The sequence below is a fragment of the Perca fluviatilis genome, chromosome 2 (assembly GCF_010015445.1).
Source record: "Perca fluviatilis chromosome 2, GENO_Pfluv_1.0, whole genome shotgun sequence".
Taxonomy (NCBI): Eukaryota; Metazoa; Chordata; class Actinopteri; order Perciformes; family Percidae; genus Perca; species Perca fluviatilis.
Genome location: NC_053113.1, coordinates 3,284,238 through 3,307,918, shown reverse-complemented (window position 1 = coordinate 3,307,918; position 23,681 = coordinate 3,284,238). Strand labels below are relative to the sequence as shown.

At 50.1% G+C, this 23,681-nt stretch overlaps 3 protein-coding genes, 10 non-coding genes and 2 pseudogenes across 13 annotated transcripts; 6 read left to right on the top strand and 9 right to left on the bottom strand.

The window, feature by feature from the left end:
* The first annotated feature begins 332 nt into the window (after positions 1-332).
* Positions 333-426, top strand: LOC120554387 (annotated as a pseudogene).
* A 509-nt stretch (positions 427-935) lies between these two features.
* On the bottom strand, positions 936-1,126 carry LOC120554643. The gene has a single exon (XR_005638542.1). It is a non-coding gene; the product is annotated as a U2 spliceosomal RNA (small nuclear RNA).
* Positions 1,127-1,821: 695 nt separating this feature from the next.
* Positions 1,822-1,928, top strand: LOC120554380. The gene has a single exon (XR_005638390.1). It is a non-coding gene; the product is annotated as a U6 spliceosomal RNA (small nuclear RNA).
* Positions 1,929-2,434: 506 nt separating this feature from the next.
* On the bottom strand, positions 2,435-2,625 carry LOC120554577. Its single transcript, XR_005638519.1, has one exon. It is a non-coding gene; the product is annotated as a U2 spliceosomal RNA (small nuclear RNA).
* Positions 2,626-3,321: 696 nt separating this feature from the next.
* On the top strand, positions 3,322-3,419 carry LOC120554403 (annotated as a pseudogene).
* A 2,037-nt stretch (positions 3,420-5,456) lies between these two features.
* On the bottom strand, positions 5,457-8,003 carry LOC120544772. Its single transcript, XM_039778719.1, has 6 exons — positions 7,963-8,003; positions 7,051-7,551; positions 6,730-6,954; positions 6,307-6,629; positions 5,744-6,003; positions 5,457-5,649 (listed from the first exon to the last, which is right to left on the bottom strand). The coding sequence occupies exons 2-6, from the start codon at positions 7,511-7,513 to the stop codon at positions 5,457-5,459; spliced, it is 1,464 nt and encodes a 487-aa protein (XP_039634653.1). The 5' UTR covers positions 7,514-7,551; positions 7,963-8,003.
* Positions 8,004-8,022: 19 nt separating this feature from the next.
* Positions 8,023-9,938, bottom strand: LOC120544755. Its single transcript, XM_039778718.1, has 6 exons — positions 9,933-9,938; positions 9,414-9,557; positions 9,292-9,339; positions 8,718-9,166; positions 8,309-8,633; positions 8,023-8,205 (listed from the first exon to the last, which is right to left on the bottom strand). The coding sequence occupies exons 1-6, from the start codon at positions 9,936-9,938 to the stop codon at positions 8,023-8,025; spliced, it is 1,155 nt and encodes a 384-aa protein (XP_039634652.1).
* LOC120571257 lies at positions 9,415-12,488 on the bottom strand. Its single transcript, XM_039820116.1, has 9 exons — positions 12,464-12,488; positions 11,551-11,577; positions 11,128-11,475; positions 10,851-11,041; positions 10,519-10,748; positions 10,318-10,424; positions 10,133-10,231; positions 9,998-10,018; positions 9,415-9,592 (listed from the first exon to the last, which is right to left on the bottom strand). Exons 3-6 carry the CDS (start codon positions 11,473-11,475, stop codon positions 10,348-10,350), a joined length of 846 nt encoding a protein of 281 aa, XP_039676050.1. The 5' UTR covers positions 11,551-11,577; positions 12,464-12,488; the 3' UTR covers positions 9,415-9,592; positions 9,998-10,018; positions 10,133-10,231; positions 10,318-10,347.
* Positions 12,489-13,249: 761 nt separating this feature from the next.
* LOC120554580 lies at positions 13,250-13,440 on the bottom strand. The gene has a single exon (XR_005638520.1). It is a non-coding gene; the product is annotated as a U2 spliceosomal RNA (small nuclear RNA).
* A 687-nt stretch (positions 13,441-14,127) lies between these two features.
* On the top strand, positions 14,128-14,232 carry LOC120554413. Its single transcript, XR_005638416.1, has one exon. It is a non-coding gene; the product is annotated as a U6 spliceosomal RNA (small nuclear RNA).
* A 508-nt stretch (positions 14,233-14,740) lies between these two features.
* LOC120554611 lies at positions 14,741-14,928 on the bottom strand. The gene has a single exon (XR_005638535.1). It is a non-coding gene; the product is annotated as a U2 spliceosomal RNA (small nuclear RNA).
* Positions 14,929-15,614: 686 nt separating this feature from the next.
* Positions 15,615-15,718, top strand: LOC120554372. The gene has a single exon (XR_005638385.1). It is a non-coding gene; the product is annotated as a U6 spliceosomal RNA (small nuclear RNA).
* A 508-nt stretch (positions 15,719-16,226) lies between these two features.
* Positions 16,227-16,409, bottom strand: LOC120554664. The gene has a single exon (XR_005638547.1). It is a non-coding gene; the product is annotated as a U2 spliceosomal RNA (small nuclear RNA).
* A 5,788-nt stretch (positions 16,410-22,197) lies between these two features.
* Positions 22,198-22,304, top strand: LOC120554332. Its single transcript, XR_005638368.1, has one exon. It is a non-coding gene; the product is annotated as a U6 spliceosomal RNA (small nuclear RNA).
* Positions 22,305-22,810: 506 nt separating this feature from the next.
* LOC120554581 lies at positions 22,811-23,001 on the bottom strand. Its single transcript, XR_005638521.1, has one exon. It is a non-coding gene; the product is annotated as a U2 spliceosomal RNA (small nuclear RNA).
* Positions 23,002-23,681: the final 680 nt, after the last annotated feature.

The following is a 23,681-nucleotide window of genomic DNA, read 5'->3' as shown; positions in this document are numbered from 1 at the left end:
CCCTACTGGCCATCAGAGCCCAACGGCAACTGGGGCCCAAGTCCAGCCTCTGTCCTGAAGGGCAAATTGGGCACCACCCCCTTGCCCTTGCCACTGTCAGGGAATTTTTGGATTTTCCTTTTTTATATTAAACATGGACACAGAATTAGCTGGCAGTTTAAACAAATTGCAAGAAGACATTTATGTCTTGGGGGGAAAGACCTCACCCCTTGCTATTGTGACATTGGAGAGTACTTACTTCTACAGAATTTGGACCTCCAGCCTGCACCGCTGTGAAGGTGTCAGTATGACAACAAGGGGTTTAAATTGTAGGCAGCACCTGAGGGTCTAATGTGCTTGCTCAGGCAGCACATATGACAAAATTGGAACGATACAGAGAAGATTAGCATGGCTGACACGCAAATTCGTGAAGCGTTACCACATTTTGATCTGCACGTATTGCCCCAAGCTGTTAAAGACATGAATCTCTGCACTAAAGACCCACTGCGGTGGCCTTCTGAGGAGCATTGGCATTCACCCGCCAAAAGGGGGTCCCTGCCACTGCCCCGAACTGGTGCGCTCTGAGGCGAGGGATAGGGTTGCAGAGAAGCGAGGCGACCCCACCAATCATCGGCAGGTGCAGGGGTCAGACGTTCAGGTGGCTGCTCGGCAACGACGTGGGATACGTTTTGACCATCGTAGTATCCCACGAGGGAGAGAGAGACAAAGGGGGCAGTAGTAAGCAGAGTGCCCTCATGGTGCACAAGGACGCCCTCGTCTCCTACGCCAGGCTGTTCCCTCTGTCAAACCATTCAGTCAAAACGAGCGGTTCTTGTGACAACCCCCGGCCATGAAGTCTGCAAGCCACTGCGACGCATGTCGCGCTTGGTCCAGTATCAAGCACAACCACGGGGCAGCTCGGTGCGCATTGTTATTTGGTTTTACACAAGACAGAAGAAAGGTGCAACCGTTCCTCCCGCCGCTGCAATACCGGTCAATGCGGGAGGCGAACGGAGCAAGCCCCTTTTTCTACTCCCATCGGCAAAAATCCATTTAATATGTTGTCCCCTGATAGAGGACATATCAGACATTAAACTGATAAGAACAGATACTACACTTGATCTTAGCCAAAAGGCCGAGAAACGATGAGCACCGCCTATTTGCTGTCCGATGCAACCTCCCCGGACGGTTATCACTTGTCATGGTCCAGTACTTTTGATTGGGCATAACAATAGCTGCTACTTAGCACCCCCGCCCAAGCGCTCCATGGTGAAGCACCCAAGGCTGGTTAAAGAGAGCCACTGGTACTGCCATGGGGGAAAGGTCATATGGCTCGAAGCTTCCTGAGTTCTTTCTGGCTACAACAACAATCAGTCAGACATACTAAACAAGCCCTTCTAAAGAATCTGGCCCAGGCAGTCGTTGGCTGAGCCTAATTCAGAACTATGCATTTACCCAAACATAAGACACAAGTCAAACTCTGGCCCACTGGAGCATCTGCTGTGGCACCCCCTACTGGCCATCAGAGCCCAACGGCAACTGGGGCCCAAGTCCAGCCTCTGTCCTGAAGGGCAAATTGGGCACCACCCCCTTGCCCTTGCCACTGTCAGGGAATTTTTGGATTTTCCTTTTTTATATTAAACATGGACACAGAATTAGCTGGCAGTTTAAACAAATTGCAAGAAGACATTTATGTCTTGGGGGGAAAGACCTCACCCCTTGCTATTGTGACATTGGAGAGTACTTACTTCTACAGAATTTGGACCTCCAGCCTGCACCGCTGTGAAGGTGTCAGTATGACAACAAGGGGTTTAAATTGTAGGCAGCACCTGAGGGTCTAATGTGCTTGCTCAGGCAGCACATATGACAAAATTGGAACGATACAGAGAAGATTAGCATGGGCCCCCGCCGAAAATGACACGCAAATTGCGGAAGCGTTACCACATTTTGATCTGCACGTATTGCCCCAAGCTGTTAAAGACATGAATCTCTGCACTAAAGACCCACTGCGGTGGCCTTCTGAGGAGCATTGGCATTCACCCGCCAAAAGGGTCCCGCCACTGCCCCGAACTGGTGCGCTCTTAGGCGAGGGATAGGGTTGCACAGAAGCGAGGCAACCCCCACCAATCATCGGCAGGTGCAGGGTCAGACGTTCAGGTGGCTGCTCGGCAACGACGTGGGATACGTTGTGACCATCGTAGTATCCCACGAGGGAGAGAGAGACAAAGGGGGCAGTAGTAAGCAGAGTGCCCTCATGGTGCACAAGGACGCCCTCGTCTCCTACGCCAGGCTGTTCCCTCTGTCAAACCATTCAGTCAAAACGAGCGGTTCTTGTGACAACCCCCGGCCATGAAGTCTGCAAGCCACTGCGACGCATGTCGCGCTTGGTCCAGTATCAAGCACAACCACGGGGCAGCTCGGTGCGCATTGTTATTTGGTTTTACGCAAGACAGAAGAAAGGTGCACCGTTCCCGGCCGCGCTGCAATACCGGGTCGATGCGTGGAGCGAACGGAGCAAGCCCCTTTTTCAACTCCCATCGGCAAAAATCCATTTAATATGTTGTCCCCTGATAGAGGACATATCAGATATTAAACTGATAAGAACAGATACTACACTTGATCTTAGCCAAAAGGCCGAGAAGCGATGAGCACCGCCTATTTGCTGTCCGATGCAACCTCCCCGGACGGTTATCACTTGTCATGGTCCAGTACTTTTGATTGGGCATAACAATAGCTGCTACTTAGCACCCCCGCCCAAGCGCTCCATGGTGAAGCACCCAAGGCTGGTTAAAGAGAGCCACTGGTACTGCCATGGGGGAAAGGTCATATGGCTCGAAGCTTCCTGAGTTCTTTCTGGCTACAACAACAATCAGTCAGACATACTAAACAAGCCCTTCTAAAGAATCTGGCCCAGGCAGTCGTTGGCTGAGCCTAATTCAGAACTATGCATTTACCCAAACATAAGACACAAGTCAAACTCTGGCCCACTGGAGCATCTGCTGTGGCACCCCCTACTGGCCATCAGAGCCCAACGCGCGCAACTGGGGCCCAAGTCCAGCCTCTGTCCTGAAGGGCAAATTGGGCACCACCCCCTGCCTTGCCACTGTCAGGGAATTTTTGGATTTTTCCTTTTTATATTAAACATGGACACAGAATTAGCTGGCAGTTTAAACAAATTGCAAGAAGACATTTATGTCTTGGGGGGAAAGACCTCACCCCTTGCTATTGTGACATTGGAGAGTACTTACTTCTACAGAATTTGGACCTCCAGCCTGCACCGCTGTGAAGGTGTCAGTATGACAACAAGGGGTTTAAATTGTAGGCAGCACCTGAGGGTCTAATGTGCTTGCTCAGGCAGCACATATGACAAAATTGGAACGATACAGAGAAGATTAGCATGGCCCCTGCGAAAAGGTTATGGCGCATTCTTCTCTGTTTTCGCAAGGAGGGGGGCCAGGGAAGTTTGGGGCTTTTGTTGAAGTTTTGAGGTTCACGGTTCGATCCCCGGCCCCGGCCGCGGCGTGCGTGCAAAGACACCAATCACCAATACCAATGAGTCTGACTCATTATGTTGTGGTTCTGCACCTGTGACCCCTGAGCCAGCTGTTGTGGTTCTGCACCTGTGACCCCTGAGCCAGCTGTTGTGGTTCTGCACCTGTGACCCCTGAGCCAGCTGTTGTGGTTCTGTGACCCCAGAGCCAGCTGTTGTGGTTCTGCACCTTTTATTTTTTAAAACGCATAATAAAATACAATTATCAACCTGAAAATGAGCAGGACACTTAAATCATTAAAATAAGGCACCCTCCTAGTAGTCTTTGCCAGAACAATACTGTAGTGTTCACAAAATATTTACACAATGAAATATTTTGATAAATAATCATCAGTAATGTGATATAATGACTAAGTGGGTAAATGCAAATAATAGAACAGTTACAACAGTCTGGTAAGTTCAGAAAAGTACATTACCTTACTGTAATGCAGCCTTTAATTACATCATATCACATCTATACAGAGATAGTAGTATACAGCTGTTATACATCATATCACATCCATACAGAGATAGTAGTATACAGCTGTTATACATCATATCACATCCATACAGGGATAGTAGTATACAGCTGTTATACATCATATCACATCCATACAGAGATAGTAGTATACAGCTGTTATACATCATATCACATCCATACAGGGATAGTAGTATACAGCTGTTATACATCATATCACATCCATACAGAGATAGTAGTATACAGCTGTTATACATCATATCACATCCATACAGAGATAGTAGTATACAGCTGTTATACATCATATCACATCCATACAGAGATAGTAGTATACAGCTGTTATACATCATATCACATCCATACAGAGATAGTAGTATACAGCTGTTAAAAAAACAAACAAAATATATGACACTGATCGGTACTCTGTATTGGCCGATATGCAATTTCAGGAATCAGAATAGGGAAGCAAAAAATGGTATTGGACAACCTCTACCTCTACTCTGAGAAGGAGCAGTTAACCATAGTCCTCACAAATCCACCAGAGGTTAGAACGCCAACACAGAGACGCAATAACTAATAAAAGCAAAACAAAATAAGAAAACTAAACAGAACAATACAAAACATTTCCCCAAGGAGACAGAAAAGGAAGGAAATAAATAAAATATATAGAATAAATAAAATAAATAAAATAAATAAAACAAATCACAGCCCTGGGCCCCCTGGTTCTCTGGCCATTTCCCTCTTCCTCTCCGTAGTCCACTCCTCCACCGATTTCCCGCCGGCAGTTGCGCAGTACGCCACGCCTCCCACACGTGTGTGGCCAGTTTCCAGCCTTTTGGGCTGGCCACACAATCGGCAGATGTACTGCATTATCTGCCGGCGGGGTTTGCTCCCGGGCGGTGGTCCCAGCCCTGCAGCGGCAGCCTCGGCCGCCTTCCTCTTCCTGTGGCCGTGCGTTGTCCTGGGCACAGTCAGTTGTCCAGGAAGAGGGGAGGAGGAGGAGGGAGGAGGAGGAGCAGGACCCGGGAGCAGTGGTCGAAGAGTGGGCGTAGGGCCCCCAGATGAGGGTCCTGGTTGCTCCCCATCTGGAGGAAGAGGGGGGGGAGGAGGAGGAGTGGGCAGCCCTGTTGTTGAGGGGCCGGGCTGCTCCTCAGGGACGTTGAAGTGAAAGGGCTGTCCTTGTCCCGCCTGGACACAGGACAGCCCTTTTGCTGGAGGCAGAGGCTCCCCAGCCAGTGCTGCCACAGGCACGATGCCAGTTGCCTGCAGCAGCACAGCCTGACCCTGCTGCTTCTGGCGCTCAGAGAACCTGGAAGACAGAACATATTCTGCTTTTAGACTCTAGAGCTTTCATGAAAAGATAAATCACAGCGCAGATTACAACACATCAACACAGCTTTATGTTAAACTCTTACCACTTGGACAGGGTTCTCTGGTTCAGCTCAAAGAGCTGGATGTCCGTCTGAGCCATCAGCCTCGGGCTGGCCAGCACTGCCGTTTGATGGCCACGTAGTCCGGCAAGAGGACGGACCACCTAGTCCTCTTGACCCCCAAAACCCGTGTGTCAGAAGGGTAGAGCCGGCAGAGCTGGCTGCAAATGGCCTCCACCAGGCGACTGGTGCTGGGCCAGCTTGCAGGGCCCGAGTACGGTCCGAGAAGACAACTGAAAGAGTCAGTGAGAGAGAGCACAGAGTGGGTTATTTTAAAGCATGTTTTTATTAGATAATTAATAAAATAATATTTGCAAAGAGTCTCACCGTTGGAGACTCTCCTTTCCAGGGAAGGGGGTGTTTTTCCCCTTCCCTGCCTTGAACCGCCCCTTAGGCTGCCTCTCCCGGAATCTGGGAGGGTAGTCGACTCGCCCCCTGTCGTGCTCTGGCAGGCGATTCCAGAGCACGATGAGTCTGTCTACCCTCTTGTCAGAAAGCCCCAGAAGGCTCCGTGCTTCCAGCAGGGCCTGGGCCAGCCTCAGGACATGCTGGTATCCTGGCTGACCATCAGGCCCCTCCATCTCCTCCTGACAAGAAACACAAGAAAGGGAAATCACTGTAAGTAAAAAGAGCACTGGGAAACATTTAGTACTTTAGTTTGTCTGAAATAAAATGATTTTATAACTCTGTTATGATCATTATTATTGTTATTATTATTATTATTGTTATTATTATTATTATTATTAATACTGTCATAATCTGATTTAATGTCCCGTAGGGATAATCATTTACACACATCTTCATTTCATGTTCCATAAGCACAACATAAAACATGTAACACATATACAAAAAGAAAAAAGAACACATCAGTTGGTAGTCAGTGAACTTACCTCAGACTCTGAGGAGGACTGCGTGGAAGCAGGACCTTCTGGGGCCTCGGCAGAGGCACGTCGCTGAGGGGCGGCCGGACCGGATGGCTCAGACGGGGGTGCGTCAGCTGGATCACCTGACCGAGCTGCTGCCACTGTGCTGGCGGAGAGGGTATGGGGCTCGAAGATCGTTGGGTCCTCAACGTCCTCCCCGATACCCTCGTCCTCGTCCTCCCCAAGGGACTCGATGGCAGCAGCCTCGTCCGGAGTGTCAGGGTCCAAGCTGACAACCTCAAGCACTCTGCCCGTCTGCTGGTACAGGTACTCAACCCCGATGAGCTCCCCTGTCATACAGCAGAAACACAAAGCAAAGGATATGTTAGTGCTCCTTTTGCTCATAGTTATCATGTTAGAATAAAGTGTTTTTTCACATCACACACATACCTGTGTACTCAGCAGGCTTGGTGAAGTCCTTAACCATGGGAAGGCCAAGCACCCGTTGGCTCTTCTGGTTAAGGACGTGCTTGAGGTGGCCACTGTAGGAGTGCAGAGGTCCCACCTGTTCCTCAGCCGCGACCGGGGGTGCAGCTGCTGCTGCGCGGTCCTCGTTCCACCTCGCCAGTCCATCGACCAGGAACGCCTGGAAGTGCATAGCACTGGCTCGCGTCCCTGAGGAGGCACGTTTTAGATAGAAAATTATTCATAGTTTTCATGAAATGTGAATACAGATTATTTGATCACAAGCCGTGAGAAACATGCAAGTACCTGGGATGAACCGGTTGAGGTGGAGGTGGAAGGACTCCAGAGACGTGGAGCCCCTCGCGCAGCGATAAACGGGCAGGCTGACTCCGCCCTTTGTCAGCCTGCCCGTCTGGGTGTACAGCTGCACGCCCGGTGGGTCCTGGATGCAGCTGAGGTGGGGCCTCTGCGTCCTCCAAATTTCCTGGATGCGGAGAGCATCCAGCAACGGGATGTCCAGGGTGTTGTGCCCGGCTGGTCCGCCGAAGGTGTCGAGGAGTTCCTGGATGAGGAGTGTCGACTCCTCGGCTCCACGTGTCCGACGACGACAGTGGAGCCTCCACTCCTCCCTGGTGATCCTCCTGACGACCTCGGCGTCACTCAGGCCAACCATCCCGTGCTGCCCCTCCAGCTGGGACCGCTTAGCCTCAGTTAGACGGCGGGCATCTCCCGAGTCCACCTCGAAGATGCAGTGAGACAGCTGCCTCATGAAGGGGGCGTACAGCTCGTGGGTCTCTGTGGTGACACCTGATGCGAAGCGCCGCATCAGGTGCCAGATGTCCAGTCTCACCACGAGCTGTCCCCACTCCTGTGACAGAAGAAACATAATGTGGTTTAATTTTTATAACATACATACACACACACACACACACACACACATATACATACATATAGATAGATAGATAGATAGATAGATAGATATACACACACACAGTATATATGTATGTAAGTACAGTGTTCATGATGTTATAATCATCTTCAAAAGTATACATAATAGTCCATAATATAATAATGATGATAATGAAAGCTATTATCAAGCGTTACTATCATTATCATTACTATTGTCATTACTATCAAGCGACTTTGAGTCTATGAAAAGCGCTATATAAATTCAATTTATTATTATGAGCATTACTATTAACAGTCTCAGTTTCACACCTGAAACAAGGCAGCTGTCTTCGACACGCCGTCTCGGCTGCAGCAGTATGCGATCCACGATCAGCTGGGGGATATACTTCTCCGCAGTCGGTACCGCCTCATCAACCCGACCGCCATGGGGGACAGGCCCTCGGTGCCCTCGGAGCAGGTGAGGACACTGATGAGGACCTGCCCGTGCTCGTTACCCACGTTGGTAACCCAGGCGGCCGTGTCTTCAGCGGTACCTGCAAGCTTTTTCGTCACCTTAAGGAGAGAGATTGTACATGTTATTGTGAGTCCATGAACACACAACTGTGCCGTAAAAGCAGCTCTATGAAAATATTAAACGGTCACAAACTTCACTTGCCTTCTTAGTGGAATCCATCTTTAGGATGGATCCCAAGGTGGACGTGATCCTGGCCTTGTACTCCTCCAGCCGCGTCAGGACGTCATGGCTGTAGACTGTCAACAGCCAGACGGCGGAGGGGAGAGGGGGCATCTGGGGTGGTGGTGGGAACTGCCCCCTCACCGTGCACAAGGCCAGGAACTGCTCGCACACGCCGAGGTACGCGATAGCTCTCCGCATCCAGGCATCTGAGTGCGCCTCCCGCAGGGTGTTGCACAGCCGAGAAGCACTGTTACCCAGAGTGCGAGACCTCAGCTGTGCGACCACCCTAAGGTCACAGGACAGCCTGCAGAAACAAAACAAACATTATATACAGCAAAACATATACATACACCACACAATATGTTAAACATACACTGAGATTTCTTACTTGTACGTAAGTACAGCTGGGAATTGGCAGCTGTAGGTGGGGGACAGCTGCCTGATGATGCCCTGTGACCACCCTCCGACCTTCTTCTTACACCGACGGCACTCTAGGTACTCAGTGGCCATGAGATACCAGCCGTCGATGTCCAGGACCCTCCGGATGGTCCTGTACAGCCCAGCCTTTGTCATGGTACCGGTGCACAAAGGCTGGGGGCACGTCAGCTGCAGATGCCAGATCCTGTGTGGCATCCACAGGAACAGCCGACATGCAAAGAAGGGGTCGGGGGACGCGGGAGGCTGGGTGTAGATCGGCCGGGTCTGGGGAGGGTACCACCATACGTTCAGCTCCTTGATGAGCTGGGACCTCCCCTTGCTGCTCCTGGTAAACAGCACCCGGCCGATCCACTGCTGCTGCTCCGCAGTGAGAACTGCCCGCCAGGACGCAGGCAGCAGCTGGAGAGATAACAACACAAACACACAGGACACTTTAATATCTAAAAGGAAAAACACTGTATGTTTGAGGGCAGCAGAGAGGCCTGATATGTTTTGACGGACATGTATATGTAATATGTTTTTACCTCAGAACTGCCAGCAGGAGACGGGGGAGGGAGGACGGCTGGCTCTGGCTAACCCTGCACTCCAGGTGGGGGGACTGGCAGCTCCAGGATGTGGCGCAGGAGCTGGTGTGTCTCGGCGTCACCTCCATGGCTGCTGGAGGTTGCAGGGGCTCGTTGTGGTCCTGTGTGGCCTCCAGCAGCTCCTCATTCGTGGGCTCGTCCCCGGCAGAGACACCAGCCCCCTTCTGTGCTGCTGCTGCCACCGCTGAGGGGGGAGGAGGTGGATGCTGCGGGAGCGAGAGAGGGGCCTGTACGTCTGAGGCTTTAAGAGAAATAAAATGTTTCAGTAAAAATGTATAGACAGTACATTGCATATACTGTATATTCTTTGTAAAAAAAAAATTCAGGCCCACATTCAGCCAAGCTGCATACAAAAACTACTACTACTACTACTACTACTACTGAAGCTGAGAAAGCGGGGGCGAGACAAACTGACGATAACACATTACAGAGGTTGAGTGAGTGATGCAGACAGCAGACAGATTACACAGGTAACTAAAGTATGAAGAAGTAAATGTTACTCTACACATACAATGATTAGGGATTAATTATGATTGATTGGCCAGCATGTTGGTTAGTGATTTGAATGACAGGTGATTTGCCAGCATCTCGGTTAGTGATTTAAAATGACACCACGTAACCCGTTTTTGATTTAACACAAACCTACCTGTCGTTTTCCTCTCCTCCTCTGATTAGGGAAACAGTTTTAAGCAAAATAAATACAACGGTTAACAATGAATTCAAGCTTCATCGTCATAAACAATTTGCCAAATTGTAAAATATTACTTGACTGTTTACTTACACTTCTCCAAGTCAACTACCGCCTTGACCAGCTCTTCATCGGAGGGCTCCTGGGTGGAAGTGGAGGGAAGAGCTGGTCTGAAGGGCTGGAAGGAAGAGGCTGTAATCACACAGAGAACAGAACTTTACAAAGTGATCCCAGGGAAAACAATAGTATAAACATTTAACTTAGTATTTTGGACTTGCCTGGAAATGCAGGCTTGGGAATAATCTTTTTTAATTTTGCCTGCATTTCCACCGCAGACAGAGAACGCCGCCCTGAGACAAAGGCCGCAAGCGCAGAACCAAGAGGTCTATAACAAAAACACACAACAACATTTATAATGACACAACATTACAAACACATCCAGGTACATCAAACAGAGCGCTTTACACTGAAACACTTACTGTGAGGTACTCTTGGCTCTCTGGCTTGCGGCCGAGACAGAGGCTTGGCTGCTGCTGCTGCTGCTGCTGCTGCTGCTGGTGGTGGTGGTGGCGCGGATGCAGCAGCAGTTGCGGTGGTGGATGCAGCAACAGCCCTGTCTCTCTGTCTGTCCCTGTTACGGACATATTGGACGGCGTTCTCCATCTGCGTGCCGGGAGCTGGCATCTTCCTCCGGAGGTAGTTGACAAATCTGCACAAATCAGACAATTTTTCACATAAAATGTTCACAGTACAGACAGGTGCTCAGTACGGCAGCTATATTTCTAATGGAAATAATGTTTTAACAAATTACCGGATCTTTTTGGAGTCCTCAGACTCGTACAGGCTCTGCAGGGTCTCAAATTTAAAGTCCCCGAAGCCAACAAGTGCCTGTCCCTCCTGCCCGGGCTGGAGGGACTTCACCCGCGCCTCCTCGAACGCCCGCTGGAACCTGACTGCCTCCGCAAAGTCAGGGTACGCCGAGGAGTAGCGGGTGAAAGCATCCTGTAAATTCACCAAGGGAGGTTAAAATTGTCATCAGATCATCCCTCTTTAAATTGTTTTGTATGACTCAGACTGAAGTACTACACCTTGTTGGCCATCAGCGGGGACTGAGACCCTGTCCTCTCTCGCTCCTTCTGGTGGGAGGCCACCAGATTGATGCTGTAGCCCACGTCATTCTCCAGCAGCCAGTGGAAGGTCTTCCCCTGGTATTTCCCAAACTGGACCTTCCACCGGCTCAGGATGAGGGTGGCGTTTGTGGTGTCGCCACCCTCGGAGTTGACGTGGGCCCAGGCCTCCGCATCCACCTCCTCTGGCTTCTTGGCCCTGTAGGGGGCCTGGCTGCCAGATGGCCGGGGCCGTATTGCAAGGGCCCCGGCCGAAGCCTTCAGCAGAAGGGTCCCGTTAGGGGCCCTTCTGAAAATAGGATTCTCCATCTACATAAATAAATTAACATTAGCTGAATACTGCAGTAGATATTTCAACATAAAAAGAAATAAATAGGTACTTACAGTAAATACGAAGAACGATGAAGATGTCTGAATGTATAACACAGAGGATAACACAGTTAGCACACACTCATCCCTATATTTACAACTGCACTATTTCATTCTTTAATTCTTTTTTAATCGGAGCAGTTTCATGACATTATCACAGATATCACGACATCTTTTATATATAAAAAATAAAATTTAGTACTTAGCGGCTAGCCAACATGCTGACCCAGGTAATAGTCTATAACACTGTGGCTAACAACAAACACTCCCCAAAAGGACTGTAAAAACAGTGTGACTAATGTCAGACAGAAATATGAGTTTGCTAACTGTACTTAATACTGTACTGTCTGTACTGTCAACAACACTGGTTAACAACAATCAGATATTCCCCAAAGGACCGTAAAACACAGCGTTAAGTCGGTGTGACTGATGTCAGACATCGATATGAGTTTCTACAGTGCTCTGCGCTCATATTTAATACAAATATTAACAAGTGTCTACCTCCGTGAGTGTCACTGTCGGGTCCCCGTTAGCCAAACAGCGCTACTGTAGCTACGGTACAGTACGTCAACAACACTGGTTAACAACACACAGATATTCCCCAAAGGACCGTAAAACACAGCGTTAAGTCGGTGTGACTGATGTCAGACATCGATATGAGTTTCTACAGTGCTCTGCGCTCATATTTAATACAAATATTAACAAGTGTCTACCTCCGTGAGTGTCACTGTCGGGTCCCCGTTAGCCAAACAGCGTACTGTAGCTACGGTACAGTACGTCAACAACACTGGTTAACAACAATCAGATATTCCCCAAAGGACCGTAAAACACAGCGTTAAATCGGCGTGAGCAACGTCAGACAGTGATACGAGTTTCGACAGTGCTCTGCATTAATATTTAATAGAAATACGAAGGACCGTTTACTCACTCGACTGTCGACGTCAGGTCCGTAATGTGAATTGAGGGGCTCGCTAAGCGAGAATCCAAGATGGAGGATGACATTTTTCAATCGGCAAGAATTGAGCCTTCTGATTGGATGAAGTCGGGAGCAAAAAACCGGACTCGTGTGATTGGTTCTGGACCTTGAACTCGATCAAAACGCACCTTCTCTGATTTGTGGAAACTCGGAACACTTGGAACAGAGAAGAAACGCACCCAGGAGGCGCAAGGATGACACGCAAATTCGTGAAGCGTTACCACATTTTGATCTGCACGTGTTGCCCCAAGCTGTTAAAGACATGAATCTCTGCACTAAAGACCCACTGCGGTGGCCTTCTGAGGAGCATTGGCATTCACCCGCCAAAAGGGGGTCCCTGCCACTGCCCCGAACTGGTGCGCTCTGAGGCGAGGGATAGGGTTGCAGAGAGGCGGCGAACCCCACCAATCATCGGCAGGTGCAGGGGTCAGACGTTCAGGTGGCTGCTTCGGCAACGACGTGGGATACGTTGTGACCATCGTAGTATCCCACGAGGGAGAGAGAGACAAAGGGGGCAGTAGTAAGCAGAGTGCCCTCATGGTGCACAAGGACGCCCTCGTCTCCTACGCCAGGCTGTTCCCGCTGTCAAACCATTCAGTCAAAACGAGCGGTTCTTGTGACAACCCCCGGCCATGAAGTCTGCAAGCCACTGCGACGCATGTCGCGCTTGGTCCAGTATCAAGCACAACCACGGGGCAGCTCGGTGCGCATTGTTATTTGGTTTTACACAAGACAGAAGAAGGGTGCACCGTTCCCGGCCGCGCTGCAATACCGGATCGATGCGTGGAGCGAACGGAGCAAGCCCCTTTTTCAACTCCCATCGGCAAAAATCCATTTAATATGTTGTCCCCTGATAGAGGACATATCAGATATTAAACTGATAAGAACAGATACTACACTTGATCTTAGCCAAAAGGCCGAGAAGCGATGAGCACCACCTGTTTGCTGTCCGATGCAACCTCCCCGGACGGTTATCACTTGTCATGGTCCAGTACTTTTGATTGGGCATAACAATAGCTGCTACTTAGCACCCCCGCCCAAGCGCTCCATGGTGAAGCACCCAAGGCTGGTTAAAGAGAGCCACTGGTACTGCCATGGGGGAAAGGTCATATGGCTCGAAGCTTCCTGAGTTCTTTCTGGCTACAACAACAATCAGTCAGACATACTAAACAAGCCCTTCTAAAGAATCTGGCCCAGGCAGTCGTTGGCTGAGCCTAATTCAGAACTATGCATTTACCCAAACAAAAGACACAAGTCAAACTCTGGCCCACTGGAGCATCTGCTGTGGCACCCCCTACTGGCCATCAGAGCCCAACGGCAACTGGGGCCCAAGTCCAGCCTCTGTCCTGAAGGGCAAATTGGGCACCACCCCTTGCCACTGTCAGGGAATTTTTGGTTTTTTTCTTTTTTATTAAACATGGACACAGAATTAGCTGGCAGTTTAAACAAATTGCAAGAAGACATTTATGTCTTGGGGGGAAAGACCTCACCCCTTGCTATTGTGACATTGGAGAGTACTTACTTCTACAGAATTTGGACCTCCAGCCTGCACCGCTGTGAAGGTGTCAGTATGACAACAAGGGGTTTAAATTGTAGGCAGCACCTGAGGGTCTAATGTGCTTGCTCAGGCAGCACATATGACAAAATTGGAACGATACAAAAGAAGATTAGCATGGCCCCCGCCTGACCGCGCATAATTCGGTGAAGCGTTACCACATTTTGATCTGCACGTGTTGCCCCAAGCTGTTAAAGACATGAATCTCTGCACTAAAGACCCACTCGCGGTGGCCTTCTGAGGAGCATTGGCATTCACCCGCCAAAGGGGGTCCCTGCCACTGCCCGAACTGAGTGCGCTCTGAGGCGGGGATAGGGTTGCAGAGAAGGCGAGGCCGACCCACCAATCATCGGCAGGTGCAGGGGTCAGACGTTCAGGTGGCTGCTTTCGACAGCGGCGTGGGATACGTTGTGACCATCGTAGTATCCCACGAGGGAGAGAGAGACAAAGGGGCAGTAGTAAGCAGAGTGCCCTCATGGTGCACAAGGACGCCCTCGTCTCTACGAGGCTGTTCCCGCTGTCAAACCATTCAGTCAAAACGAGCGGTTCTTGTGACAACCCCGGCCATGAAGTCTGCAAGCACTGCGACGCGCATGTCGCGTAGTCCGGTATCAAGCACAACCACCCGGGGCAGCTCGGTGCGCATTGTTATTTCGTTTTACACAAGACAGAAGAAAGGGTGCACGTTCCGGCCGCGCTGCAATACCGGATCGAGCGTGGGGCCGAATGGAGCAAGCCCCTTTTCAACTCCCATCGGCAAAAATCCATTTAATATGTTGTCCCCTGATAGAGGACATATCAGATATTAAACTGATAAGAACAGATACTACACTTGATCTTAGCCAAAAGGCCCGGAAGCAATGAGCGCACCACCTGTTTGCTGTCCGATGCAACCTCCCCGGACGGTTATCACTTGTCATGGTCCAGTACTTTTGATTGGGCATAACAATAGCTGCTACTTAGCACCCCAGCACGCTCCATGGTGAAGCACCCAAGGCTGGTTAAAGAGAGCCACTGGTACTGCCATGGGGGAAAGGTCATATGGCTCGAAGCTTCCTGAGTTCTTTCTGGCTACAACAACAATCAGTCAGACATACTAAACAAGCCCTTCTAAAGAATCTGGCCCAGGCAGTCGTTGGCTGAGCCTAATTCAGAACTATGCATTTACCCAAACATAAGACACAAGTCAAACTCTGGCCCACTGGAGCATCTGCTGTGGCACCCCCTACTGGCCATCAGGGCCCAAGCGGCAACTGGGGCCCAAGTCCAGCCTCTGTCCTGAAGGGCAAATTGGGCACCACCCCTTGCCACTGTCAGGGAATTTTTGGATTTTCCTTTTTATATTAAACATGGACACAGAATTAGCTGGCAGTTTAAACAAATTGCAAGAAGACATTTATGTCTTGGGGGAAAGACCTCACCCCTTGCTATTGTGACATTGGAGAGTACTTACTTCTACAGAATTTGGACCTCCAGCCTTCCACCCCTGTGAAGGTGTCAGTATGACAACAAGGGGTTTAAATTGTAGGCAGCACCTGAGGGTCTAATGTGCTTGCTCAGGCAGCACATATGACAAAATTGGAACGATACAGAGAAGATTAGCATGGCCCCGAAAGGATGACACGCAAATTGGTAAGCGTTACCACATTTTGATCTGCACGTGTTGCCCCAAGCTGTTAAAGACATGAATCTCTGCACTAAAGACCCACTGCGGTGGCCTTCTGAGGAGCATTGGCATTCACCCGCAAAAGGGGTCCCTGCCACTGCCCGACTGGTGCGCTCTGAGGCGCGGGATAGGGTTGCAGAGAAGCCGAGGCGACCCCACCAATCATCGGCAGGTGCAGGGGTCAGACGTTCAGGTGGCTGCTTCGGCAACGACGTGGGATACGTTGTGACCATCGTAGTATCCCACGAGGGAGAGAGAGAACAAAGGGGGCTAGTCAAGCAGAGTGCCCTCATGGTGCACAAAGGGCGCCCTCGTCTCCTCACGCCAGGCTGTTCCCGCTGTCAAACCATTCAGTCAAAACGAGCGGTTCTTGTGACAACCCCGGCCGCGAAGTCTGCAACCCGCTCGCGGCGTATGGCGCTTGGTCCAGTATCAAGCACAACCACGGGGCAGCTTCGGTGCGCATTGTTATTTTGGTTTTACACAAGACAGAAGAAAGGTGCACCGTTCCGGCCCGGCTGGCGCAATACCGGATCGATGCGTGGAGCGAACGGAGCAAGCCCCTTTTTCAACTCCCATCGGCAAAAATCCATTTAATATGTTGTCCCCCGATAGAGGACATATCAGATATTAAACTGATAAGAACAGATTTTTTTTTTTTTTTTTTTAAACACATTATTCATCATAACATACAACATAATTCACAATGTACACACAAATTCATCTCCAACATGCATCCTATACTAAGACCATTTTCAAAACAAACCCTACACACAAATTAAACTACCAAACCCTTTATCCATACTTCAGGAGGTTACCATTCCCACCCAAACCCTCCTTTCCACCTCTCCAAGGCAGCATGCTTCCCCCACTTTTCAATGTCCTTTTTGATTCTCCCCTTCAAAACAAATTCAACCCTCCTTATCACCCCGTCCACCCCTCCATCCCTATTCCTCTTTACCAGGTCTTGCCTAGCCCACCACAAGCTCCTCTTCACAATACTAACAATCAACCACATAAGAAAATTTGCACTCCCCAAGCCCACCCCTCTGTCCACTATTCCCCAAGTTAGTTTAAGCCCAGAAACCATCGGCATCCACATTGGTCCTGCCCTGCCCCAAACCTTACCCGCAAACGGACAGTCCCACATGACATGTCTGACTGTCTCCTCCTCTGAGCATGCTGACCTAGGACAGACAGGAGATCTCGCCAAACCATGCCTATACATTACATCTCGTACCGGCAGGCACCTGTGAAGGCACAACCAATTAAGATCCTTAAGTCCATTGTCAAGCCCCTTTGGCTGGATACCCCTCCAAATTGCGGATGGGGTACCAACCACAGGAGGTGCAATCACTTTCTCTCTGACCTCTCGGTAGAGGACCCTGTGATCCAGCCTTACTGCTGTGTCTGAAATCTCTGGATGAGCCCGCAGCCACCTATCTGCATGGAGGTAATGCCATGGCAACTGCTCCACCCGAGGTGCCAAATTGCTCCAGACCATCAGTCTTCTGTTTTGATAGGCGAAATAGAGCCTTAGGAAATATCCTGATGGATGCACTACCGGAGCTGACAACTCCCTAGACAAAAACGACACAAACATGCAATCCAGTTTCAGCGGGAGGTGTGGCACATCTCTCCCCCCTGCTTCAACATCAGCCATCATGCGCGCCCTCGCCACATACTCATATCTCCCACCCCACAGGAAACTGAAAACAAGCCGCATGAGAGGCCTCCTCATACCGACTGGCAACGGGTATATGTACGCCAAATACAAAAGAGACGGCAATACATCCACCTTCAAAACAAGTACCTTCCCTACAAAAGTCAGGCACCTTCCCTTCCAGAGTGTGAGCTTCTTCTGGACTACCAGAATTCGCCCAGACCAGTTGGTCGTTGCACTGTGAGCTTTGTCAAAGCTGACCCCTAGTACCTTCAGTGGTCCAGTGCAGAGCGCCAGCCCTCCTGGTACCTTCATCTCATCTTTCCAACATCCAAAAAACTTAACAGAAGACTTGGCACAATTTAGTTTTGCCCCCGCCACCTGACCATATTCCTGGAGAATCTCCAGGGATCGAATCAGGCATGCCTCGCTGTCCAGCAGCAAAGTGGTATCATCTGCATACTGAGACAGCTTTACCCTAAGTCCCCCGCTGCCAGGTACCAGAAAACCTTTCACACCTGGATCAGCCCGTATAGCTGCCGCCAGGGGCTCCAAATAGAGAATGTAGAGCAGAGGCGAAAGCGGACACCCCTGCCTCACCCCAGAGTACACCCTGAACACATCCCCAAGATGACCGTTAACAGAAACTGTGCTCCCCACCCCTGTGTACAATATGCGCAACCACCTTATAAAACCCTGACCAAAACCTAACCTCTTTAGCACCCTGAACATAAAGCCCCAGTGAACCCTGGCAAAAGCCTTTTGCCTGGTCAAAGCGGCAACAACCATAAGTGGCACCTGCCGGTCTTCAGCCCAAGCAACAGCATCCCGAATGAGCTGGAGATTCCATCTCAACGAGCGCCCCGCTACCCCACATGTCTGGTCCACATGGACCACATGAGGAAGCGCCACACCCAATCGGTTTGCCAGGACCTTTGCCAGGAGTTTATAATCCACACACAGCATTGTTAGTGGCCTCCAGTTCCCCAGGTCTGTGTGATCCCCCTTCTTATACAGAAGGGAAATTACCCCCGTGGCCAATGACTTTCCCATCACACCTGTGCGGAATACTTCAGACAACACTTCCAAAACTACAGGCCCGAGTAAATCCCAAAACTTAAGATAAAACTCCACTGGGAGTCCATCAATGCCAGGCACCTTCCGCCTGTTCATTCTACTTAGGGCACCCTCAAGCTCCACAAGGGTGATCGGGGCCTCCATAGTCTGCGCTATGTCAGATGGAACCCGTTGGGTCAGCACATCCAAAAAAACCTTCCCCTCCCTAACATCTATCTCCTTCTCCCTAAAACTTGTACGAAAATAGTCAGTGGCTACTTGCACCATCTCCGCTTCTCCTTCCACAACCCTACCCTGCTTGTCCCTCACCCCGGTCACCACCTTTTTTGCCCTATCAGCCCTTATAGAGCCAAAGAAAGCTGCAGAACACGTCTCAAATCCCTCAAGGAAAGTACTACGTGACCGCAACAGGTATGCCCGGGCCTTACCCTCAAAAACCTCCCTCAATTGCTCTTTCAGGGAGACACAAGCCCGCTGATTTACAGTGCCACCACTGTTTCCCCTGGCGTACTCAAGCTCAAGAAGGTACTGCAGGCGAAGCACCTCCCTCTTCGCCACCCTCACCTTCCTTGTACAGTATTGAACACAAAAACACTTAATGCGCTCCTTGGCTACCTCCCACCACTCTATCACCCCAGAACACAGTGGTCTGAGTCCTAACACACCTTTGAAAAATGACCGAAAAAACTGTTCGAAAACGGCCTCCTCCAAAACACTGATATTAAGGCGCCAGTACCCAGGTCCAAACACTGGCATCCATGATCGTACCTCAAACAGTAGCCCATCATGATCAGAAAAAAACACAGGGAGCATTCTACCAGCCAACAGGTCATAAGACCTCGCAAAGAACACATAATCCAAACATTTTTCTATGCCCCGTGAGTTCCGCCATGTGGGCCCATCTAACCGTGGATTTACCACCCTTGCCCCATCAACCAATCCATGTGTGGCCATTAGGTTGGAAAAGAAAGTACAGCTGGAATCTCCCCCTTTCCCTATCTCTTGATTAAAATCCCCACCTAAAATTACCTGCCTATTTGTAACAAGGTGTGGCTCCACCAGTCCAAACATATCTTGCCTCTCTGCTGGGGTTTGTGGTCCATACACTACAACCACTCTCATCTTAACTGGACCCCATGAGATGTCTGCGCCCAATATTCTCCCCTGAACAATAACAAATGAAGACTCCACCCTTATTTCTTTGACCCCAAATAAAATCCCAACCCCTGTAGAGTGCACCCCCCCCACACTCCACACTGAGTCACCCTTTGTCCACTCCCTTGAAAAATTCCCAACATCACTCTTATCTCGCAAATGCACCTCCTGTAAAAAACAAATGGCAACATGAAGAGAGTCCACAAAATCAAAAACAACCCTTCTTTTAACTGTGTCCCTCATCCCCCTTGCATTTAAAGAAAGAACCTTAAAAGTACCCATTGGATATTATAAATCACTGATACAAAAAAACAAAACAAAAAAACACAAAACCATTCCCTCCACACTATGTGTAATAGTCCTCATTGTCCATCTGTTCAGCCCAAGAATAGGGCTCTGCATTCGCACATTTGATGGTCTGCTGGTTCCACTATATGCATCTTCCCTCACTGGAGGCGACCGCCGTTGGCAAATCTATGGAGAGATCATACTCTAGCCCCAAAACTGCCTCTAGAATATCCCCTGATTGTACCTTCACCTCTCCACCTGCCCTGTCTCCATTGTCCCCACTTCCCTGCTCCAGGACCCCGCCGTCCTCTACTTCCCTTACAGCCCCCATTAAGTGCCCCTCACCCAGTCCACCTTCAGCCCCCACTATGGCCTTCTGCTTCTGCCCCTCACCCTTTGACTTCTTACTGTACCCACCCTCTTTAGAAAGCCCTACTCCAAATACCTGGGAACCTCTCCGTGCCCCCTGCTTCACTGTCTTTGAGGCTAAGCCAGGAGTGCCTGCCGGAAACCCCCCCACAGCATCAGAGGTCACCTGAGCCTCCCTGTCTACTTCAACAGTGCTGCCCGCTTCCTGCCCTTGCAGAACTGTCTCTTCGCCATTCCCCAAAGGTACAGCATCCAAATTCGCCTGACACGGGGGTGCCTCGCCCTCCACTTGCCGAAAGGCCCTAAAACCGGCCTCACTGGCATCAGTTTCCCTGGGAAACGACTTGTAAAAGTAGGTCCATTTTCCGACTCCTTGGATCCCTCTGGCACACAAGTAGCCTGGGTTGCCTCAGCAAAACTCCTCCTACGACTGGGACAGCTCCGGTAGAGGTGGTCCAGTCCGCCGCATCCATGACAGGCCCTAGTTGCAGTGCAATCCTTAGCCTCATGACCCATTAGTCCACAGATACGGCAGCATGATCCTGTGCAACCAGCCTCCGTATGACCAGACTGCTTACATCTCCTGCAAAAAGCTGGCTGTCTAGAGTAAAAAAGATAGCCACGATCCCCACCAAGACTGAACTGCGCAGGTGGATGTTTAAGGCCACCAGGTCCTTCAGGATCAGGGTTCAACAGAACCTGAAATTGCCTCCTTCCAGTCCAAAACCCCAGTGGATCCTTCACATATCTTGCGCTCGTCACAACCTCGCTATACCGCCCAAGAAAAGCAGCTAACGCTAGGTCAGTCACAAAGGGGTTGTACATATGAACAGAAACCATTCTGAAATTCGGCCTGTCCAGGTTCAGAACCTTGTAAAAAACTAAAGGCCTTACCCTAGCTTCTGTTCTGCAACACTCTGCCACCCTTCCGTAAACATCCTCCGTCCGAAAGGTGACATCAAAAGCCTTTTCCTGCTGATTCCACTGAATGCAGTAGACCTCGTCAACCTTCAGGTGTAACTGCCCAACGATGACACCCTTGCAGAAAAATGCACGTGACAAAGCTTGCTCCTCTTCATAATCCACCTGGAACCGTAGGGTGTATCTCAGCCCAACTTTCGGAATTGGCTGCTCCTTCGCACCTCCAGCGGCCATATCCGAAACTATCTGCCGTAGACCAAAATCCTCATGCACTTGATCTTAGCCAAAAGGCCGAGAAGCAATGAGCACCGCCTATTTGCTGTCCGATGCAACCTCCCCGGACGGTTATCACTTGTCATGGTCCAGTACTTTTGATTGGGCATAACAATAGCTGCTACTTAGCACCCCCGCCCAAGCGCTCCATGGTGAAGCACCCAAGGCTGGTTAAAGAGAGCCACTGGTACTGCCATGGGGGAAAGGTCATATGGCTCGAAGCTTCCTGAGTTCTTTCTGGCTACAACAACAATCAGTCAGACATACTAAACAAGCCCTTCTAAAGAATCTGGCCCAGGCAGTCGTTGGCTGAGCCTAATTCAGAACTATGCATTTACCCAAACATAAGACACAAGTCAAACTCTGGCCCACTGGAGCATCTGCTGTGGCACCCCCTACTGGCCATCAGAGCCCAACGGCAACTGGGGCCCAAGTCCAGCCTCTGTCCTGAAGGGCAAATTGGGCACCACCCCCTTGCCACTGTCAGGGAATTTTTGGATTTTCCTTTTTTATATTAAACATGGACACAGAATTAGCTGGCAGTTTAAACAAATTGCAAGAAGACATTTATGTCTTGGGGGGAAAGACCTCACCCCTTGCTATTGTGACATTGGAGAGTACTTACTTCTACAGAATTTGGACCTCCAGCCTGCACCGCTGTGAAGGTGTCAGTATGACAACAAGGGGTTTAAATTGTAGGCAGCACCTGAGGGTCTAATGTGCTTGCTCAGGCAGCACATATGACAAAATTGGAACGATACAGAGAAGATTAGCATGGCCCCTGCGAAAGGATGACACGCAAATTCGTGAAGCGTTACCACATTTTGATCTGCACGTGTTGCCCCAAGCTGTTAAAGACATGAATCTCTGCACTAAAGACCCACTGCGGTGGCCTTCTGAGGAGCATTGGCATTCACCCGCCAAAAGGGGGTCCCTGCCACTGCCCCGAACTGGTGCGCTCTGAGGCGAGGGATAGGGTTGCAGAGAAGCGAGGCGACCCCACCAATCATCGGCAGGTGCAGGGGTCAGACGTTCAGGTGGCTGCTCGGCAACGACGTGGGATACGTTTTGACCATCGTAGTATCCCACGGAGAGAGAGACAAAGGGGGCAGTAGTAAGCAGAGTGCCCTCATGGTGCACAAGGACGCCCTCGTCTCCTACGCCAGGCTGTTCCCTCTGTCAAACCATTCAGTCAAAACGAGCGGTTCTTGTGACAACCCCCGGCCATGAAGTCTGCAAGCCACTGCGACGCATGTCGCGCTTGGTCCAGTATCAAGCACAACCACGGGGCAGCTCGGTGCGCATTGTTATTTGGTTTTACGCAAGACAGAAGAAAGGTGCACCGTTCCCGGCCGCGCTGCAATACCGGGTCAATGCGTGGAGCGAACGGAGCAAGCCCCTTTTTCTACTCCCATCGGCAAAAATCCATTTAATATGTTGTCCCCTGATAGAGGACATATCAGATATTAAACTGATAAGAACAGATACTACACTTGATCTTAGCCAAAAGGCCGAGAAGCGATGAGCACCGCCTATTTGCTGTCCGATGCAACCTCCCCGGACGGTTATCACTTGTCATGGTCCAGTACTTTTGATTGGGCATAACAATAGCTGCGTACTTAGCACCCCAACGCCGCTCCATGGTGAAGCACCCAAGGCTGGTTAAAGAGAGCCACTGGTACTGCCATGGGGGAAAGGTCATATGGCTCGAAGCTTCCTGAGTTCTTTCTGGCTACAACAACAATCAGTCAGACATACTAAACAAGCCCTTCTAAAGAATCTGGCCCAGGCAGTCGTTGGCTGAGCCTAATTCAGAACTATGCATTTACCCAAACATAAGACACAAGTCAAACTCTGGCCCACTGGAGCATCTGCTGTGGCACCCCCTACTGGCCATCAGAGCCCAACGGCAACTGGGGCCCAAGTCCAGCCTCTGTCCTGAAGGGCAAATTGGGCACCACCCTTGCCGCCCTTGCCACTGTAAGGGAATTTTTGGATTTTCCTTTTTATATTAAACATGGACACAGAATTAGTTGGCGGTTTAAACAAATTGCAAGAAGACATTTATGTCTTGGGGGAAAGACCTCACCCCTTGCTATTGTGACATTGGAGAGTACTTACTTCTACAGAATTTGGACCTCCAGCCTGCACCGCTGTGAAGGTGTCAGTATGACAACAAGGGGTTTTAAATTGTAGGCAGCAC

Excerpts from the sequence above, each read along its gene's own strand:
- LOC120544755 (XM_039778718.1), bottom strand. Across the intron at positions 9,340-9,413 it reads AACCTCCAGCAGCCATGGAG|CCAGAGCCAGCCGTCCTCCC; the intron begins GTGACGCCGAGA and ends GTGCAGGGTTAG. Across the intron at positions 8,206-8,308 it reads AGATGGATTCCACTAAGAAG|GTGACGAAAAAGCTTGCAGG; the intron begins GCAAGTGAAGTT and ends TCTCTCCTTAAG.
- LOC120571257 (XM_039820116.1), bottom strand. The coding sequence starts at position 11,475 with ATGGAGAATCCTATTTTCAGAAGGGCCCCTAACGGGACCCTTCTGCTG. Across the intron at positions 11,042-11,127 it reads CCCCGCTGATGGCCAACAAG|GATGCTTTCACCCGCTACTC; the intron begins GTGTAGTACTTC and ends GTGAATTTACAG. Across the intron at positions 10,425-10,518 it reads AGAGCCAAGAGTACCTCACA|ACCTCTTGGTTCTGCGCTTG; the intron begins GTAAGTGTTTCA and ends TTTTTGTTATAG.
- LOC120544772 (XM_039778719.1), bottom strand. The coding sequence starts at position 7,513 with ATGAGGCAGCTGTCTCACTGCATCTTCGAGGTGGACTCGGGAGATGCC. Across the intron at positions 6,630-6,729 it reads CAAGCCTGCTGAGTACACAG|GGGAGCTCATCGGGGTTGAG; the intron begins GTATGTGTGTGA and ends GCTGTATGACAG. Across the intron at positions 5,650-5,743 it reads GGAAAGGAGAGTCTCCAACG|TTGTCTTCTCGGACCGTACT; the intron begins GTGAGACTCTTT and ends TGACTCTTTCAG.